Here is a 21,314-nt window from a genome sequence, read left to right as displayed (position 1 = left end):
CGGACGCCTCTCTCGGGACCCGGTCATAGGCCAGTAACGCCCTTAGCAATCCGTTTTTGTGTTATGGTCCTTAGACGGGATTAAAAATCCTGTAGTATTAACGTATTTTTTGCGAATGCAAGTAGCTCTCTTGGAGCCCTTCTAGCGGCAACAGAATCGGTGCTCCAAGATAACTTAGTCTTGCCCAAGTTGAGCTGTTGCACATGAGATGGTCTAGGGTCTCTGGAACCCCAGAATTATTGTTGGTGATGCCAAGTTTGACGGCATGCGCCGCCACAAGTCAGTGACCAGTGAATATGCCTACCAGTAGCCTGCAGTCCTTTCGAAAAAGATGCATGACATCTTGGCTAGGTTGTGCGTTGCGCTCCTTGCACATAATTTTGGATATCTTGCAGGTAGTTTTATTCCGCCACCTGGTGTTGATCTCAGTCCACGCCAATTTCTCCTGATAGCTATGTAGCGTTCTCAGTGAAACTTGAACGTCTTCTTTTACGTTGGTGTTGTCTAGCCTGACGCCTTCCTTAGCAAGAGCATCCGCCATCTCATTTCCATCAATGCCCTGGTGGCTGGGAATCCAGAAAATTCGCACTGACTTGGTCATGCTTAGTGCTTTGCTGCTTTCCTTATTGCAAGGACTTCCGCCTGGATTATACTGCAGTGGTCTGGTAGCTTATATGACAGTCTTCCATCTTGGAGCGTTCTGTGTGTATTTGTAGATGTTGGGTGTGACTCAGGGCCGTTTTCCATTCCTCTGGTCCTAGGTTTTCTTTTCAGAGGCTTGCCACCACACTAAGACTCCGAACATCAGGGTTAGTAGCACAACCGAGATGTATATCCAATGCATCAGAGCAGGTGAGAGACCCCACGTGCATTTTATCATCTAATTGGATGCGTATAGCGCAATGGTGGCTTACTTCACTCTTTCCTCAACATAAGCTCTCCTTGTCAGCTTGCTGTCCAGCATGGTGCCTAGGTATTTAACCTGTGTTTTTGGTATTAGCCGAATTTCGTTGATTTTTGGAGGGATCCATTGCGGAACCTTGTATCTCTTCGTGAAGAAAATTAGGTTCGTATTATCCGCATTGATATTGAGTCCGACTCCTTCCGCCCACTGGCATATCTCCCTGAGCGTGTGTTCCATAACGGAGCTGAGGTTCGATGGACAGACTCCCGTAATAATTAGCTTAGTCATCAGCATAGGCGATTATTTTTGGGAAGTTCCTGTCATATCTCTTGATTAGGTTGTCGACTACCAAATTCCATAGTAGGGGAGATAGGACTTACTCTGTGGTGTGCCCCTTTGACTATAGAGGCAGTGCCCAAATGTGATAGTACCCGCCTGCAACCTAAGAGATTGTTTATCTAATGGATAATAGCTGGGTGAGTGTTGGTCGCTTTAAGGCGATCTGTTATTGATGTAGTGGATACATTATTGAATCCTCCCGAGATGTCCACAAATACTCCTGGTGCATATTCTTGGTGGTGAAGGGTTTTCTCAATAGATGCTTTGTAGTTTCAACTGACTTTCTTTTAGTGTAGGCATGCTGTTTTTCCGACATGAGTCGTCCCCCTTCTTTCCTGATGTGAAGATCCAACAGTTTTTCAAGCGTCTTTAATGGAAATTAAGTTAATTTTATTGGCCTGTACTCCTTGGGGCTCATGTGACTGCACTTTCCTGCTTTGGGTTATCCATTGTATAGGAAGGTAGCCTGTGCTCAGGCATGCGTTGTAAATCTTTAGCAGCCATGGGGTGATCACGTCTTTCGTCACCTGTAGCACGGCTGGAAATATTCTATCAATACCAGGGGCTTTTATTCCATTGAAGGAGTCAACGGCCCACTGGAGTTTCCTTGGGGTTATTAGCTGGCGGTTCCTGTTCCTCGGTTGCCAGGTCTTCGTGTATTGAGACATCGGGTACCTCTGTGCATCCCGGGAAGGGGGCTGACATGAGAGCTTCAAGGGTCTCGTTACTGCCTTCCGCTCATTTGCCGTCTTCTAGTTTAAGTTGACTCTGTATAGTAGGCTGCTTGGAGATCAGCTTCCTTAGCCTGGCCGTTTCAGTAACTTTCTCGAACCCGTAGCCGAAGTTCCTCAACGAGTTTCTCTGAGCTTTACGTATGTCCGTCTTGTATCTTCTGAGCATGAGTTTCTATTCCTCGTATACAATTTCTTATTCCGCTTGATTGGCGATCTTGTAGAATTCGCTGAGGTTATTTCTTTGGATCGTGAAATCTTGGTTCCACCAGCGTGGCCTGGTTTTCCCCTTTGCTCTTGAGAGCAAGCACGATGCATGAAACGCATCTGTGAGATCCTTGGACAGGGTTTTTAGGGACTCCTCAATGTCCGTTGCGGATTCTATGATGCCCGGTTCTGCTATTTTCCCAGTGGCAATCGTTCTTAACTTTGCCCAGTTTGTGTTCTGGGGGTTTCTGTAGGTTGATGCCTTCTGTAGATGTTTAAAGGTACACTCGAATTTAATGTACCTGTGATCGGAGAAGGATGGTCCTTCGAGGACCTTCCACCACGATATCAAGTTTTCATTGCCCGTTGTTAGTGTTAGTGTTAGCACGTTAGAAGAGGTGGGCCCTACGTACGTATGTACCTCGCCTACGTTTGCTATGTTTAGGTTAGTTAATAGTATAGAGTCAAGGAGTGACTCACATCTGTCGTTAGTATCTGGGCTTCCCCACACTGGATGGTGGGAATAGGCATCTGTACAAATGACGAGGTGTTGGTCCTTAGAGGCCGCTTCACATACCAGTCTTCTTAGCAGGTGGGGTCGGTCTGTCATGTGCCATGTAGCAGGATGCTACCACTAGGCGCTTCCTGTCGTTCTCCAGCAACACTACAGCCAGGTCGTCATTGCTGTAATTTGACATAAGATAAGCTTGAAACCACTTTCGTACAAGTACGATGGTTCTAGGCTTGCCGTAGGTGCATAGAAAACGTTGTGGGTACTTGATTTAAGTCCAGCCACCATGCCGGCTGCAATCCATGGTTCTTTGACTAGTGCGACATAAACGGGGCCTCGCTTTAAGGCTATGACGAGCTCCGCCGTTTCGCTCTTATGCAGATTGATCTGCAGCACACTCAACATCTTGGGTGGCTGCTTTACTTGACGGGTTGACTACGATCGTCAGGTCACCGTCCTCTGCTTCGACAGTGTCGTCGTCTACCGCCAGACCCTCGGCTGCTCCAAGGATGGATTCCAGACCTAGGTCCTTCTCCACCTCTCCAGCTTTAAGGGTGTGCGCGTTTTTGTCCTCAGGGTGGCGTTTTTTAAGGCGAAGGGTATAAAATGTCCTCTCCATTCTTGTTGATCTTGAGGATAACATTCTGGCCTTCTTCCTTGGATGAAGGAAAATCAGTATGCATCACCTTCCAGCAAGCAAGTATGCAGGAGCGTCAGCGCCTGGTCCCCATATAGGGATGAGGTAGGAAACAGTACCTTCGCCCTTGGCTTCGATGGATTTAGCTACCTATCTACCACCTCTAACTTGGCTCCCTCCCATCTCTCCCAGCTGTGAGACCTTCTGCGTCAGCCACCTGAGCGTTGGGTCGCCGTTGCATTTCGGAAGCTTGACCCTAGCACTATCAAAGGTAGGCATGGAGGTACCGGGCTCTTCTGTTATCTTTGCGAACAACAACTCCACCAGATTTGTGTGAACCAAGGTCCACCGCTCTACTGGTATCCGGCCGTTGTCGTCGCTTCGGTCAATTACGGCCACTTCGTGGCCCTTGAGATCGCACCCTTGGCTCCACGCTGACGCTTGTTTACTGGAGCCCTCTTGCTCGCGGGACTCTCGTTGCTCTCTGTCGAGCGCTGCCTTTTGGTTGCCAGCAACCTCGACCTTATTGGCGTAGGCACTCGTAGATGCCTGCATTTGTGGCATCTTTGTGGCTTGTGCCTTGCCCTGGTGAGCGCAGTCTTGCCAATTGACGTTACGTTATCTAGGTCCGAGTCCACGGAGACTTTGGCATCCTCGCGAGTCCATCATGTTAGCCATAGCCGTGGTTTTTATTTTCTGGGGGTACCACTCTCCATAGCGTCTTAGGCCTAACCGCCAGGCACCTCTAGCCATGGCCAATAAATCTGAGAGGCTCTGTCCGTCACACTGCGCTGCCCCGGGCGAGATAGATTTTTAATTCTTACTTTATTTAATTTCTTACTATTGCCGCTGAATACTGTCCTCCCAGCTTTACAATCTCTGAAGATCAATTCATGCAATTCTACAATTCACTGGGACAGCGATTTATAGCAGCAGGAGACTATAATGCGAAACACCCGCACTGGGGTTCTCGCCTTGTGATCGCAAAAGGAAGGCAGCTATACAACGCAATCATAAAACCAAGCAACAAACTCAACTATGTTTCCCCGGGTAGTCCTACATACTGGCCAGCAGACCCTAACAAACAACCAGACTTAATAGATTTTGCTGTGACAAAAAACATCCCACGCAATCTAATAAGCGCCGTAATACTTTCGGATCTTTCATCCGACCACTCCCCCGTTTTATTAAATCTACTCCAATCCCCGGAATATGTGAAATATTCTAATAGACTCACAACACACAGAACCAACTGGCTCAAGTACAAGAAATACGTTAGCTCTCACCTCGATCTTGCTCCGCAGCTCATATTTCTACTCCACAACGCGCGCATATGCAGACCAATAAACGTAAAGCTAATCTTCAAATAGAACAACTTGTTCTGGAAAAACGACGATTGCGACGTGAATGGCAGTCTCACCGGTCGCCATCTACAAAACAACGCTTTAAATATGCTTCACGCAGACTCAGCAAAGCTCTTAAGCATGATGCCCAGCGCCGCTACATAGAGCAATTATCACCAACCAATACCAAGCATCCTTTGTGGAGGACTCACCCTACGCTAAGTGCGCCGATCGAAATGGTAACGCCTACAAGAAACTCCTCAGGCTGCTGGGCCCGTAGCGTCAAAGACAGAGCCAACACATTTTCTGCTCACCTACGTAATGTATTCCAACCAAATCCCGCAAAAAATTAGTTTTTACTATCATTCTGTGTATCTGATAGTTCTAGCGAACCTGAACCACCTGAATTTCGTCCAAATGCAATTGTAAAAGTCATAAAAGAACAGATGAAACCAAAGAAAGCTCCAGGCTGCGATCTAATAACGCAAAAAATGATCATTGAACTTCAAACTGTGCTATTTCCCTCATCTGTAAACTTTTCAACGCGATTACAACACTCGGCTACTTCCCAAAAAAATGGAAGAAATCGGTCATTATAATGATTCCCAATCCTGGAAAATATCATACAATACCATCATCGTACAGACCAATTTGCCTACTACCGTGCTTGTCTAAGCTTTTTGAAAAATGCCCCTTGACGCGTATAATTTCTCATGTGAGAACACACAACACAATCCCAAAACATCAATTTGTCTTCCAAGAAAAGCATGGAACTATCGAGCAAGTTAGCAAGAATAACATCAGAAATACGTACAGCATACGAACATCGGGAATACTGCAGCGCAATATTCCTCGACGTCTCCCAGGCTTTCGATCGAGTGTGGCTTGAAGGTCTCATGCATAAAATCAAATCGACGCTCCCAGTGTACACTCATAAGCTTCTCGAGTCGTACCTCTACAATAGAGTCTTCGCAGTGAGATGCAACACTACTACATCTGATGAAGCTGGAGTTCCCTAGGGAAGTGTATTGGGACCAACATTAAACGTAATTTAAATTCTTAGTCGTTCCAGATGCAAGCAACGGCACGTCTAGCTGAACATTTGGCGGTAGTAGAGAATTGGCTAGCCGACTGGCGTATTAAAATACAAAAAAAACCTCTACACGAGGTAAAAGTCTAGTGACGAAAGCAATTTCTAGCCCCAAAATTTCTGATATCCAATTTTGTGACGAACAAAATTCAGTTTAATCTAAAATTTTAAATAAAATATAAATTAATAAAAAAAGCGAAAATTGGCATTGTGCACTGTGAGCAAAAAGGGTGAGCTTCTTTGTACATAAAAATTACTTTTTGCACAGTGCCGAATGCCAATTTTCGCCTTTTTTCTATTAATTGATATTTATTTATTTAAAATTTTTAGATTAAACTGAATTTTGTTCGTCACAAAATTGATATCAGAAATTTGGGGCTAGAAATTGCTTTCACTCGTGTTTTTTTGTGGATATCAGAAATTTTTGCAATTGCTTTTGCTTTTGACATTGTAACTTTATCATTAATGCAGGCAAATAGTAAAATATATAAATTTAATTGTTCAACGTATTTCATATTTAAAAAAAAATTGTTCTTTAATTATAAACAAAAACTAGGGGGCTCCGCCCCTGCTCGCTTTGCTCGCGTTGCTACAGCCGAGCATACTCTACTGTCAGAGACCCCGTACTTACTATGAAAAAAAAAAGTTTTTCATACTAAGACTTGGATTTTGCCCGCTATATGATATAGTGGTTCGATTAGAACCAACTTTGGTCAGAATATATAAGTCTAATTTAAATGCATATTCTATTAGTTTGGTTACGATATCTCGTAAAACAAAAAAGTTTTTCATACCAAGACTTAATTTTGGACCGATTGGCTATATGATATAGTGGTCCGATAAGAACTAACTTCGGTCAGGATTTTTAAAACTGACTTAAATGCAAATGCTATCAATTTGTTTAAAATATCTCACTAAACAAACAAGTTTTTCATACTCTTACCTTATTTTGACCCGATCGGTCCTATGACAGCTATATGATATAGTAGTCCGATTTGAACCAACTTTGGTCAGGATATATAAAACCAAGTTAAATGCATATTGCATCAGTTTGGTTGAGATAACTCATAAAACCAAAAAGTTTTTCGTACTAAAACATGATTTTCGACCGATAGAAAAATGTATTTATTCACTTAACAGGTAATATCTTCCAAACCCCTCAACCAAAATTTATGTTTCATATACCAAAAAACCGTCATATACCGTTTTGTCAAAAATCGCCAAAATGTAAGCTTAAAAACATAATATCACCTGTAAAATGCTACCTGACTACTTTAGAAAAAAAGGTACGCATCAAAGCCCTCAAACATACCTTTCCAATGATATATAGAACATACCTGTAGCTTCTATGGTTTGGAGGTTGAGGTTTCAATTTTGGCGGGATTTAGCGTTTTCCCGCTAAACTAGCGGGAAATTGAAAAAGTCGTAGAACAAACGTTTCTAGATTTTCAAAGAGGAATAAATCCCCATCATTATATCTAAGCTTTTTTAGCGCTTTGATACAAACAGACAAACAAAGAAACTAACTTTTCATTTCATTTTGAAAAGTCCACTAAAAATTACAAATTTATTTATCTTTTGAACCAGTTAACGGATTTGGGTCATCAAGGTATCAATCGACGCGTATTTTTGATAAAAAAATTTTAAAAAATAAATAATTTTACCAAAAAGCCCCAACGGCTCCACAAGCTGCGATCATACAAATTTTTCCCCTCCCACTTACACCCCCGTATCTCATGACCCAGGTGAATTAGAAAAAGTTTTAGTATGCCATTTTGTAAGTTAGGACTAAACCTTTCGATCGGTATACAATTTGATCTAATCGGACAGTCTTAGCAAATTTTCCAACTTAGCTGTATATAGTTAGTCGCCTTTCGCACCCTTCGTGCTGCTTTCGTCACTAACGCGAACTGCCGTCCGCAGTGAAATAAACAAAAGTGTAAACACATCACGTTTACTCTCAACATGCAAACAAGTCCTCTGTTAGCACTGTCTAATACGCAATTCCCACAAGCCAAAGAAGTAACGTACCTTGGCGTTCATCTTAATAGGCGGCTCACCTTGCGTCGTGACCTTGAAGCAAAAAAAACGCAGATTAAACTGAAAGCCAATAATCTCTATTAGCTTTTGAACCCCCGATCTCCTCTCAGCTTGGACTACAAGCTCCTAATTTACAATTCCTCCATAAAACCAGTGTGGACCTACGGCTCGCAGCTGTGGGGAAACGCGTGCAGTAGCAATATTGATATCATCCAGCGAGCACAATCAAAAATCTTGAGGACTATCACTGGGGCACCATGGTATGTTCGAAACGAGAACATTCATAGAGATTTAAACGTTATATACGTCAAAGACGAGATAGCAAGACAAAAGGCGAGCTACAACATTAAGCTATCTTTGCACCCAAATCCTCTTGCTCAACGGTTAACTCGGGCTTGCAGTCGAACCCGCCTTAAACGAAACGACCTTCCAGCCCAGCAATAGACCCTTGGGGCACCGTTGATCATATTAAGTCAACATGACTGTTAGTTAAGCTTTAAATATAAGATTTGATAAACTTATTGTAAGTCTCCCTTGGAGAAGATTCAATAAATAAAGCCAAAGTAATAAAAAAAAAAAAATAGATTTTTAATAAAAATTAGATTATGTTTAATACAAAAATCACGCCTTGGGTTCAAGAAAATATAAAAGTATCGCCACCGATGTCGCCAGAAAGGATCTTAAGAACATTAGATTATTTAAAAGCGCTCTTGTCCCTCATTTAAAACAGGGATAGCCCAGATAGGTGTATCCGCGTTAAACAAAATCAAAATGCAATGAATTAAGTTTTTCCACAAAAACAAGAAATATAACTCGTGTGTCTAATCAGAACAAATAATTGACAAACAAATTCCTTAATGTTAATGCTTGGTATTTAATATATATTAAAGAGCTTAATTAGTGAATCTGAAGATTTTTTTTTTAAATGTCAACCGCAGTCAAAAACTTGAAATTAATATAAAAAAACAAAAAATTTAAATATAATCATTAATATTTTAATTTTTTATGTTTTCCATCAAGAATTATACTAGCTTTTTAAGCTTTTTTTAAGCTGCATTAATTGAGCGTCGTTAAAGATATGATTCATCAAAATATATGGAGAAACGGCGATATAATAAAATTTTATATCTATGCATGTTTTTCTTGATTTTTATGACTTCCATGTAGAGCGGCATCACTTTTAGTAAGAAAATGATTTATGTTTTTTGATATCCTATCCAAGCTCACAGAATTTGAATTTAAGGGTTAAATCGGTCGACTATACCACATAGCTGCCATAGGAACGATCGGCCGAAAATCAAGTGTCAATATAAAAAACTTTTTTGTTTTATAAGATATCCTAATCAAACTGATGTTGTTTGGTCTTATGTATCCTGGCTGATGTTATGACCGATCGGTCTAAAATCACGTTTTAGTACAACAAATTTGTTTGTTTTTTAAGATATCTTAACTAAACTGATAGAATATGCATATAAATTGGTCTTATGCAGCCTTGTCGAAGTTGGTTCAAATCGGTCCACTATATCATTAAATAGCTGCCATAGGACCGATCGCTTCAAAATCCAGTTTTAAGGCCTGACTCCAGCAGGCCCGGAAATAAAAATTCCTGTCAAACTTCATATAAAAAAAAAACAACAAACAAAAGTTTCGTGCAGTTTTTTTTTACATGAAGTTTGACATGAATTTTTATTTCCGGGCGTTCTGGAGACAGGCGATAAGTATAAAAAACTTTTTTAGATATCTCAAACTCATGAACTGTGTATTACTGTTGATTATGACTATTTTTATTTTTATTTTTTTTTTTTTTTGTCAAAAATAATGATATAGTTATAAGTTTTATTTAATTACTGAAAACTAATGATTACACAGCCATACAAAAATATAGTAACGTTCTTATCTGGGGGTCTTACTAAACTTACTATATGAATTTTGGGTCGCTGAATCCGAATCCGAAGTCCATTTTGTCCCAGCAAATAATATGAAGTCAATTTGTAAAAATTCAAAATTTTGCCCCAGCACGTCAGGTTTTCAAAATAACCCCAAAAATCAATGTGGCGGACACTTTTTTGAAAAATTTATCTTACTCGCTTGAAACTCGTTACCCGGGGGTCGCTGATCACGAATATGAAGTCAATTTGAAAAATTCAAAATGGTGGATCCAATATGGTGGTCACTTTTATAAAAAAATTTATCGGATTCGTGTGAAGCCCGTTACCCGGGGGTTTTTGGGGTCGCTGATCACGAATTTGAAGTCAAGTAAAAACAATTTAAAATCAAAACGTTCAGGTATCATGATACACAAATTTGGTATTATGATACGGTATCACTACCGCTCACCAGAAGTATCATAGGTATCACCAAAATTATCAGGGAGCTAACCTGCCTGGTGAATGCGACCATTGAAAAAAAGAAAAAACTCAGAAATTTAAGAATATTGTCGGAAATGCAGAGATTGTAAAATTATAAAAATTTTGGTGTTAATCATTATTTTCTAAGACAAAAATATGTTGTTGTTTTTTAATTAAAAAAAAAATCATTATTTACGGTCCCTGATATAAACCAGTTCGCGAGTCGAACCTAAGTTTTCCTCTATGGTTAAAACCATCGAACCGAGCCTTTACCATATCTTTGGTGGCTTGCAGCCTGGGTTGTACATATATTTATTAAAAGTGTATGGTCCTGTGACAAAAAGTTTTTCATACTAAAACTTAGTTTTTCCTTTGCCAGCTAGGTGATACAGTGGTCTGATCCAAAAAGAATAGAAAGAAACTATATATATATAAAACCTACATAACAAGCTTGGTGGCTTTAGTTCTCCTACAGATCTAAGTGATATCGCTATGTCGATTCAGCTGTTGGTGCTGATTAAAAAATATAAACTTAATGGGGTCTGACACTTTTATTCCATTAGATAAAATGGAGCAGAATTGTGAATATTGTAGTATTTTTAAATGCAAAGGTACATTTTGTTAACTAGGATAAGTTATAAATTTCGTGACATTACAGAGCGTCTGCGAGCGAAGTGAGCCGGTGTTTGCCGAGCAAAACAAGTAATATACTAATATATTTTTTTTAACTTACAGATTGTTGAAATTAATTCAGACTTGCTTCAAAGTATGATGTCATCTTTGTTAAATAATGTGCTGGCGGAGGATTGTAGAAACCAGTGGTCAATGTCTCGTCCGCTATTAGTACTTATTTTACTTTATGAGGACTATTATCGGTAAAGTTATGTTTTGTATAAGATTTAATAAAACTACACTTTTTTTACTACAATAACATACTTAATACAATATGTAAACTTCTACTCTTTATTTATTTTTTTAATTAATTTAATCTAAGTTAACCTAGATATTTTCGAATTTTATATTAATTTTTTTAATTATTTCTATAAGTCAATATCGCTGTAACCGGCAGTTCATTCTAATGAATATGCATCACGAAGGGTTCAAAAGGCGATTAGCAATATATACAGGAATAATTAGGTAGTGGAAAATTTTATTAGATTAATCGGACATATTGTTTAAAATAATTTAAGCTTTTAGTTGCCCAAAATAAAATAAGAACAGGTTAAAGATATGCACTTCCGAAAAATTCCGAAAAAATTAAAAATTTAAAATACTTCGATATTTGGCGTGCAAAAGCGAATCTGTGAGTTTGGTTAATAAATTGCAAAAATTAAAAAAGTTTTTCAAATTAAAAGTTAATTTGAAACCAACGTTCATATTGCAGCTGCATTATGTAGTCATCCGACTTAGACCAAATTTGAATAGGGTGTAACATTAAGTAAAAAAGACATATTCTGTAAGTTTGGTTGAGATAGCTCAAAAACAAAAATGACATTATTTTACTAAGATTTAATTTCCATCCAATTGTTCCAATGGCAGGTATATGATATAGTTACCGATGTTCACCAAATTTGGTCATGGTGTAACAGGCAGTCTCAAATACACAATCTGTGCGTTTGGTTGACATGTCTTAAGAAACAAAAAAGCTTTTTATACTAAAGGTTAATTTGAGCTTGATTGTACCTATGACAGCTATATGATATGGTCATCCGATTTTGACAAAAGTTGGTCAGGGTGTAAAATATCGTAAAAAGCACAATCTGTGAGTTTGTTTGATATAATGATATAGTAACCCGATTTTGACCAAATTGTACAAAATCCTTAAATTTAAAAATATGTTAATAAAATTAAATTAAAAAATAAAATAAAAATCCTGCCTGTTGTGGGAAATGAACTCGCGTCTCCCTACACCTGGGTCTTATACACCATCCTCTGCACTACTTAGGTACTGAACTCGCCAGTTGACCAAACACTGCTATATGTTAATTACATAAATGAATGTCTTTGTTTTGTCGGATTGATTTAAAAAAAGTCATGATCAAGCGAGATTCGAACTCGACATGTAAACTGAAAATACATGTGAACTTTGAACTCCATTTTGACGCATTTACAGGTCGATTTTGACAAACGCAGCCATATCGATGAAATAATCTTAAGGAAAGGAAAGGAAAGGAAATTGGAAAGGTGTATTTAAGGGCTTTTAGGCGTCCCTTAAATACACCTTTCCAATTATATGTAGAACATATCTGTACCTTCTATGGTTTGGAAACTGTTGAGGTTTAAACTTTACCGGGATTTTGCGTTTGTACCATAGAAGGTACAGATATGTTCTATATATAATTGGAAAGGTGTATTTAAGGGCTTTTAGGCGTCCCTTAAATACACCTTTCCAATTATATGTAGAACATATCTGTACCTTCTATGGTTTGGAAACTGTTGAGGTTTAAACTTTACCGGGATTTTGCGTTTTCCCAATAAACTACCGGTTTTTTCAAAAGTCTTAGAACAAACATTTCTAGATTTTCGAAATGGAATAAATCCCCATTATTACATCTAAGCTTTTTTAGCGCTTTGATACAAACAGACAAATAAACAAACTGACTTTTCATTTCATTTTGAGAAGTCCACTAAAATTTTCAAATTTATTTATCTTTTGAACCAGCTATCGGATTTGGGTGATCGAATTAAGAATTTGTAAAGAATAAGAGAGTTTACCAAAAGACCCCAACATCCCCATTAGCTGCAATCACTGAAATTTTTCCCCTCCCACTTACCCGCCCGTATATCTTGACCCAGGCGAGTTAGAAATAGTTTTAGTATGCCATTCTGTAAGTTAGGACTAAACCTTTCGATCGGTGTATAACTCGATCTGAACGAACAGTTATAGCAAATTTACCAAATTAGCTGTATATATTGCAGTCGCTTTCGCACCCTTCGTGCTGCTTACGTCACTAGCGCGAACTGCCGTCCGCAGTGATTAAACTATTCGGGCCTATGTTCAACTGATTTTGTTTTTATTTTGATTTTCTTTTTATAATTTGAATATCTAAATAATAAAACCAATCATTCTTACAGATAAGTTAACTGTGACCTTAACCAGAAAAATATTTTTTATTTTTAAGCTCATTGAAGGAAACCATCATACGTACCCAACCCGTTGAAAAACAGCAGACAATGGCTCAGTGGTTTGAGGATTTGATGCTTGGTATAGAGCGCAATGTGTCCAGTAAAAATAAAGAAAAGTAAGTATAAAATGAATATAGTAAATCGATACGTACGTATCTACAATTCGAGTTTTAAACAAAGATAAAACCAATACAATATTGGTTCCGGTACGTTATGGAAACAGTTTCGCATTCACCAGGCAGGTTTCCTCCCTGAAAATTTTTGTGATACCTATGATTCTTCTGGTGATTGGCAGTGATACTGTATCATGATCAGAGAACTGCAATGGGTATGTTCGAGTATGATCGGTCATGTGTGCAAAAAGTTCAACCAAATCAACTTAGCGGCTTGGGCGCAACGTGTTCGATCACATTCCGCGCCTCTCTGTTTACGATCGAGTATCGACCGAATTTTGTAAAAGGAGTTGCGAGGTTTTAAAAAAAAAAATTAGTTATAAATAAAATACGTCAAGCGGGTTTGGTGGGCAAATATCAACTAACTTTTCTTTATTGATAATTTTTTAAAGACAACTTAATTTACAGAAGTGCTTATTAGGTTTTCTTATGAACTATTCTGGTTGACATGTGTAAGATCGTTGGCCTTTAGTTAGCCTGAATTTAATAACGATCGATGAACTATGCATTTCCTGTTTACTGTGTTATATTGCTTATTTGGATTTTATATTTCTTTAGAACTTATTTTTGTTGGCATGTGCCAGATCGTCGACCTGTTCATTTCCTGTTTACTGTATTACTTTAATATATTGCCTATTTAGCATTTAATAAGTTAAGCAATTCTTGTACTTTATTATTAAGAGGTGGTAAAGACGAAATTGGGTTTTGGACATACGTGGGAAGTGAAGTGGGGTTATACGTAACTTCTCCCCCCTTTGGATAAGAATTCTCCTAAATTCTCTTGTTATTGAGCTGAATTTTATTTTTCTTGTGTTTTAAAACAATGTAAGCAATTAATATAACTATTGACAAAAGTATGGCTGCATTATGCATATGGCTATCGTACAATTTGTAAAGTGTATAAGCATATTTTTTTCCTTTTTAATTTCTTTGTTGTTACAATTTTGATATAAAGTTTAATTATTTGCGTTCTTAACTACTATGGTTTCTTCATCTAGTTCTAATATTTGCATTTTATTTATTTTTGCAATTTTTCTTAAATATACAATGTTTACTTTTTCGCATTTCTTTTAACTTTTATTTGTTTTATAGATGTATGTTGAATTTTTATATTTAAATATCAATTCTGATTCCTGATCTATTTCAAAGTTTTCTTCATTAGGCACCGGTATTATCTGTTGTATTTTTACTGTTATAAAGTTTTTTGGTATTTCTATTGCGAAGACTAAAAGATTATCTTTGAACATAGCTGTAGCTAACTTGATATGGTTTAGTTTGTTATAATTGATATTGTATGTTTTAATATCGTGCTCCGTTAATATGATGGGGTGTAATATAGTGTATCTAGCACAAGCAACGTTATCCTGCAAATGTTCAATCTTATTTTTTATTAACTGGATTTTTATCTGTTGGTCATAATATAAGTTCTCCTGATATCTGTTATTTTTGAATTTGCTAATTGCATTCAATTGTCTCTCTATTGCATCTCTATCTGATTTATCTATTTGTTCAATGTATTTTATTGTATCGTTGAAATACGTATTTATGTAAATTTGCCTATTTTATGCTTCATCTGTTGCCTGCATGTTTTCTCTAAACGTTGAGATATGCTTCTCAACTTCTTTCCTGTCTTCCTCGTCCATTGTTCCGAATAACCATTTAGCTGAACTACCAACTACATTAACTAATCCTCTTCTATTGCGATTGTGGCTACCATATAGGGTATATAACTTGGTTTTTTGTTTCCGTCAGTTCCGCTTGTAGTATATGTCTGTTGTCCTTGTTCGTCATTTGTATATTCTTTTCTATTTCATTTAAAATATTATCAATATCTTATAGATTTATTATGTGTACAACTACATCCGTTGTAATGATTATCTCTTGGTTTTTAATTTCTATTTGCGCATACCCGTCCTGATCAAGTATTTCTTGAGTCGTTAGTGTTCCCGATATTGTTGTTATCGCCACCGTCATCAGTATTACCGTCATTAACATTGTTGTCGTTAGTACTTTCTGTAAATTTATAAGGTCGTTTAATATTTATTGGGTCAATATTACTGAGATTTGCTTTTTTGAATTTCGGAGCGTCTTTGTGTCTGACTGCCTTATAGTTCTTTATAAAACCCTTTTTACGTTTTCCTCATAATGTTCCCTGTTACTGTTGTGCTTTTCTAACATATTTTGTTTAGCGCTATCTATATTTTCTTTTATCTTTGTCAATTCTATGTTATTGTTGTGGGCTTCGCTAGGGGTACATTTGATTGAGGAATGATATCTTTCGTTGTAATTTCTCACTGCTCTCTGCATAATTTGCTTTACTAACATATTCGCAACTTCCGTTTTATATGTAATTCCAAACTTTTCTGCTAGTGAATTGTGTAGTCTTTCTACATCTGAATTGCCAGTGTGACTATTAGGTTTTGTTAAGTGTAATTCTATCCCTTCTTGTCTTAGTAATTCTTTAATTCTGAATGAATCAAATTCGTTGTCAGATATTATTTTACCCGGTTTACCAATTTTCGTAAAATGTTTCTCCAATTGTTCTACTATAGTGATATGATTTCTATCATTTAATGGGTATACTGCTGCGAACTTTGTACATTTATCTTTAATCGTTAAAAAATGTGTATTTTTCATTACATATGTATCCAAGTGTATTATCTGATTTTTATCTGATGGGGTTTCCGTTTTACTGAATTTGTTTTTAATAGGGTTTCTATCATATTTTATTTCTTTACAAAAATCGCATTGATTTATAACACCAACTCTAACAATTTTGGAAAGTAAATTTTGTTTTTCAATTGGTTATATGTTTCCTGAATTCTTGAATTCTTACATGATAAAACGAAATTTGTCTTACTGCTTCTGTTTCATGTTCAATATCTTGAGCTCTAAATGTGCATTTTATGAATTCTAATTGTTTATTGTCTAAAAACATTTCTATTAATTTTTCTTGTACGATAATTCTGAATAGATTCCGACTTTTCCTTTGTGTATATATCTCCTAAAAATATCCTCCATTGTTGGAAAGTCATGAATTGTTTTATACTCGTCTGTTTTACTGTCAGTAATAATAATTTGTGTTTTATATTTGTTATTTGTTGATCTTGACAGATTATCTTCAATGTTTGCTATCAAGTTTATTTCTGAAATATTATCGTTGTATTCATTGTCTCTTTCGTTTTCGGTTTTGTTCGTATAGTCGCTGTCTTCCAATCTACTAAGAAAATCTGCTACTCTGTTCTCTTTTCTTTTCAAGTAATCTATCTCGAATTAATATATTCCTAATTTTAATAACCATCTCTGGTGTCTAGGTGAAATATCTTTACCATTATGTTTTGAATTTAAGAATTTTATTGGCTGGTGGTCGGTTAATATTTTGAATTTATTACCGTAAAGGTATGGTCTGAAATAATTTACGCTCCATAGTATTGCTAGAAATTCTTTGTCTGTTGCTGAGTAATTTTTTTCATGATTGTTCAGTGTTCTTGATGCAAAGCAGATCGGATGACCGTCTTGAGACAAAACAGATCCAATTGCATAATTTGATGCATTTGTGGTTAATGTAAATTTTTTTCGAAATTGGGATACCTTAAAATTGGGTGAGAGCTGATTAAATGTTTTAAATTTTCAAGTGCTTCGACATAGGTGGGGTCTTTTAAATTTATTTTAACATTTTTTTTCAAATACTTGGTTATTGGCTGTGCTACTTTAGCATAATCTTTTATAAATTTTCTATAATAACCTGTTATACCTAAAAAGTTTTTTATTTGCTTCTCTGTTCGTGGTAACAATAATTTTTCTATGATTGCAATCTTATTTTTATTTGGCTTAATGCCCTCTTTTGTAAGGATGTGTCCTAGAAATTCAGTTTCCTTTTTCATGAAATTGCACTTGTCAACCTGTATTTTTAAGTTTATCTTCTCTAATATCTGGAATATTTCGTTGATAGCTTGAATGTGTTCTTTTAATGAGGTGCTGAAAATAAGTATATCATCTAGATACACGACGCATTTCTTATTAATATGATCCCTAAGTATTTCATTCATAAGTCTATGAAAAGTTGCAGGGGCATTTTTTAACCAAAATGGCATTCTTATAAACTCGTATAGCCAATGTGGCGTTACGAATGCCGTTTTTTTTCTGTCTTCTTCTCTTACTAAAATCTGATGATAGGCTTTGGCTAAATCTATTGTAGTGAAGTATTGAGCTCTTCCCAGTTTATCCAGAATTGAATTAATGTTCGGAATAGGAAATTTGTCATCAATAGTGATTTCATTTAATTTCCTGTAGTCTATTACTATTCTAAACTTTTTCTTTCCTGAATTGTCGATATTCTTTGGGATTACTATAAGTGGGCTGGAATATCTTGAATTGCTCTTTCTAATTATACCCTGTTCTTCAATTTCTTTTATTTGTTTCCTGACTTCCTCCTCGTGTTGTGGTGGATATCTATAGAGTTTTAAGTTTAACTGGTCCTCTGTAGAGGTCCGTATTTCGTGTTCAATTTCAGTCGTACTAGTTAGTTGGTCTCCCTCTTTAAAAAATAGTTTATTAAATCGTTATACAATGGCTTTAATTTCTCTGACTTCTTTTTCATTTAAGTGATCGAGTTTCAAATTCTCTAAGTTTTTACTGCTACTTTAGCGGTAACCCTTCCGAGGCGGCTTCGTAAAAAAAAACGGTATTGTTGAATTCTGCCTGTTGATAGTTTTTCATTTGATTGCTACCGTGTTCTTCGTTGGAGTCATTGAAATCACTGTTGTAGTTGTCGTTTTCGTATCGGTTTTGCTCAGTATTGTTTTGGTATTGGTTGGATTCTATGTTATCAACCTCCATAGGTACCACATTCGCTGGCCTATTCTGCCTGGATTGATGTGATCCTGTTTGCTGATAATTCTGATTATTTTGGTACTGCCTACTTTGTCCGGAATATTTGCCTCTAAAACTCTGAGGGGTATTATTCTGTCTAACCTGTCCTGAGTTGTTGCTCTGATAATGTTGTTGTTGGTTATTATTGTTTTGTTGTGCATTTTGCATTGTGTTGTTTTGCTGATTATATTGTTGTTGGTTATTCTTGCTTTGTTGTGCATTTCGCGTTGTGTTGTTTTGCTGATTATATTGTTGTTCCTATAATTTTTTTGATTGGGTCTAACTTTTCTATAATGATACCTAATGCAACTATTCTCATATCTGCGTTGCATCATTATCTTTCATATATTGCTCAAATCTCTTACTTCGTAGATCTTGTCTAGTAACGTGCCTTGGGTCATTTCTTTGGCTGTGTTAACTAGTAAACTTTCGACATTACTTTAGTCTATAAAATTATCATTCATATGATATACAATTAATTCGTCAGTTTTATTTTAAATATTTTGAATTTCTACTTCAAGCTCGCTCACCGAATTCACTCTCAGGTCACAGATCCTTTTGTAGATTTGATGAGGCTCTTTGTCTGGTCTGTATCGCAACTTCAGGGTGGCTTTGATCAGGTCCCAGTTGTCTGGCTCATGTTTATTTATCACCGCATCCTTTGCTTGTCCCTGAATCGTCCTGTAGAATATTGTCCTAGTGGCTTCTCTCTTAAGTTGTGGGTCCTCTATCGTTTGTAGTAGGTACTCCACGCTATTGAAGAAGGAGTTGATGGAGATTTCCCCCGTTCCCGTAAAGGTCGCCAAGCGATTGATGTTTTTGAACAACCGTTCTTGTTGCGCTGTGTTGTTTCCATTTCCTTGAAGCTGTACATACGCTTGTTGCAGTTGCTCCAGCTGTCTTTCCCTTATGGCCAGTTGTTCCAACAGGTCTTGAGGCATCTGGCCGTTATCGTGAGCCTATCTGCCGTTGTCGTATGAAGCGGTCTTTCGCTGCTTTCTTCTATCCAGGTTGAGTTGATTTATTTCTTAGCGTTGTCTAAATCGATTTGATTTTGATTTACTATACAAGCATTAATCTACTGATTTTTAGTTGGATTTATTGGTGTTGCGCTGCTTGACTAAAATATGCACTGCACCACGTTCACTTAGCGGACTGATTTTTAGTTCGCTTTTGTACGCTGACTTTTTGTTGTTTTTTTTTTTTTTTTAATTACAAAAAGTTTTTATTTTTTCACTTCGCGTTAAGTTTGATTTGAATAATCACTGGACCCTCTTTAATTAAAAAGGATCCTACCGGCTGCGCCAATTTTGTAAAAGAAGTTGCGAGGTTTTAAAAAAAATAAATTAGTTATAAATAAAATACGTCAAGCGGGTTTGGTGAGCAAATATCAACTAACTTTTCTTTATTGATAATTTTTTTTTTTTTTTTTACAGAAGTGCTTATTAGGTTTTCTTATGAACTATTCTGGTTGACATGTGTAAGATCGTTGGCCTTTAGTTAGCCTGAATTTAATAAAGATCGATGAACTATGCATTTCCAGTTTACTGTGTTATATTGCTTATTTGGATTTTATATTTCTTTAGAACTTATTTTGGTTGGCATGTGCCAGATCGTCGACCTGTTCATTTCCTGTTTACTGTATTACTTTAATATATTGCTTATTTGGCATTTAATAAGTTAAGCAATTCTTGTACTTTATTATTAAGAGGTGGTAAAGACGAAATTGGGTTTTGGACATACGTGGGAAGGGAAGTGGGGTTATACGTAACTAGCGTGATTTTTTTCTTACGAGCTACTCAACTCGATTGAGGTTCGTTTATGACGATACCCAAGCCACGTTTTGGTTTGGGTATGCTTCGAACTTGGGTATGTATGGGTATGGGTATGCAAACATGTGTCGGTTTTGGGTATTCGAGCCGGTATGGGTATGGGTATGCGAACGGGTGTCGGCTTTTGGGTATGCAATCAGGTATGGGTATGCGAACTAGTGTCGGCTTTTGGGTATGCAATCAGGTTTGGGTATGGGTATGAGCATGGGTATCGGTTTTGGGTATCTGAATGGGTATGGGTATGGGTATAGGTATGAGCTTGAGTGCCTGTGTTTAACAAGTGTGCGACAGAGCGCACAATAGCGAGCACGCGCGGTGTTTACCTCAACACTAAAATGTATATAAAAAAGAAATAGTATGTATGGTACAGGTGTAAGAAAATATAAATTTTTACTTTTTGCTTAAATAAGTATAACTTTTAGGGTTAGGTAAATAAAATTTACAACTATAGTTTCGTCAATAATTTTAAATATACCTTAAAATTAACTTCTAGAAATAAGTTAATAATAATTAGTTTCTTTCGTTTAATTTACTTAAAAAATGCAGTCAGTAAAATGTTTAAAGCATAAGTTCATTTTTAAAATGCAAAAATAATATTTATTATTATTAACACGTTTTTTATTATTTTCAAAATAAAATAATTCATATATTTTAAAATATTATTTCTTTGTCATACAATTTATTTTGCCATTCAATAATAATTTTATTACATACTTACTAACAAGAGTACAAAAAAAAAACATTCGCGTATGCATACGCTTGCAAGCCTGCATAACCAAACGCAGGCAACCATGCGCACAGCCATACGCATACCCATACCCATACTTATACCCATATCCATTTAGATACCCAAAACCGATACCCATACTCATACCCATACCCAAACCTGATTGCATACCCAAAAGCCGACACTTGTTCGCATACCCATACCCATACCTGATTGCATACCCAAAAGCCGACACCCGTTCGCATACCCATACCCATACCGGTTCGAATACCCATACCGGTTCGAATACCCAAAACAGGTTCGAGCCTCGTGTACCATTACCGATCTGATCGTTTGAACAAAATGGGTAAGCATCAAATCAAGTCAGTACTCGTGATTGAACAAAAACAAACGAACACAAACGGTCAGGAACACAAACGGGCAATGTGTTTGAA

At 36.9% G+C, this 21,314-nt stretch overlaps 1 protein-coding gene across 1 annotated transcript in view; it reads left to right on the top strand.

Moving 5' to 3' along the window:
* The window catches only part of LOC117779549 (ran-binding protein 16), a 161,591-nt gene that overhangs the window by 125,027 nt on the left and 15,250 nt on the right, over positions 1 to 21,314 (top strand). Inside the window, exons 14-15 of the mRNA XM_034615785.1 lie at positions 10,886 to 11,025; positions 13,273 to 13,392. Coding sequence (XP_034471676.1) covers positions 10,886 to 11,025; positions 13,273 to 13,392 — 260 coding nt within the window. The remainder of the gene's footprint in view (positions 1 to 10,885; positions 11,026 to 13,272; positions 13,393 to 21,314) is intronic.

The sequence above is a fragment of the Drosophila innubila genome, chromosome X, assembly GCF_004354385.1.
Source record: "Drosophila innubila isolate TH190305 chromosome X, UK_Dinn_1.0, whole genome shotgun sequence".
Lineage (NCBI taxonomy): Eukaryota > Metazoa > Arthropoda > Insecta > Diptera > Drosophilidae > Drosophila > Drosophila innubila.
This window is presented reverse-complemented; position numbering and strand designations above follow the sequence as displayed.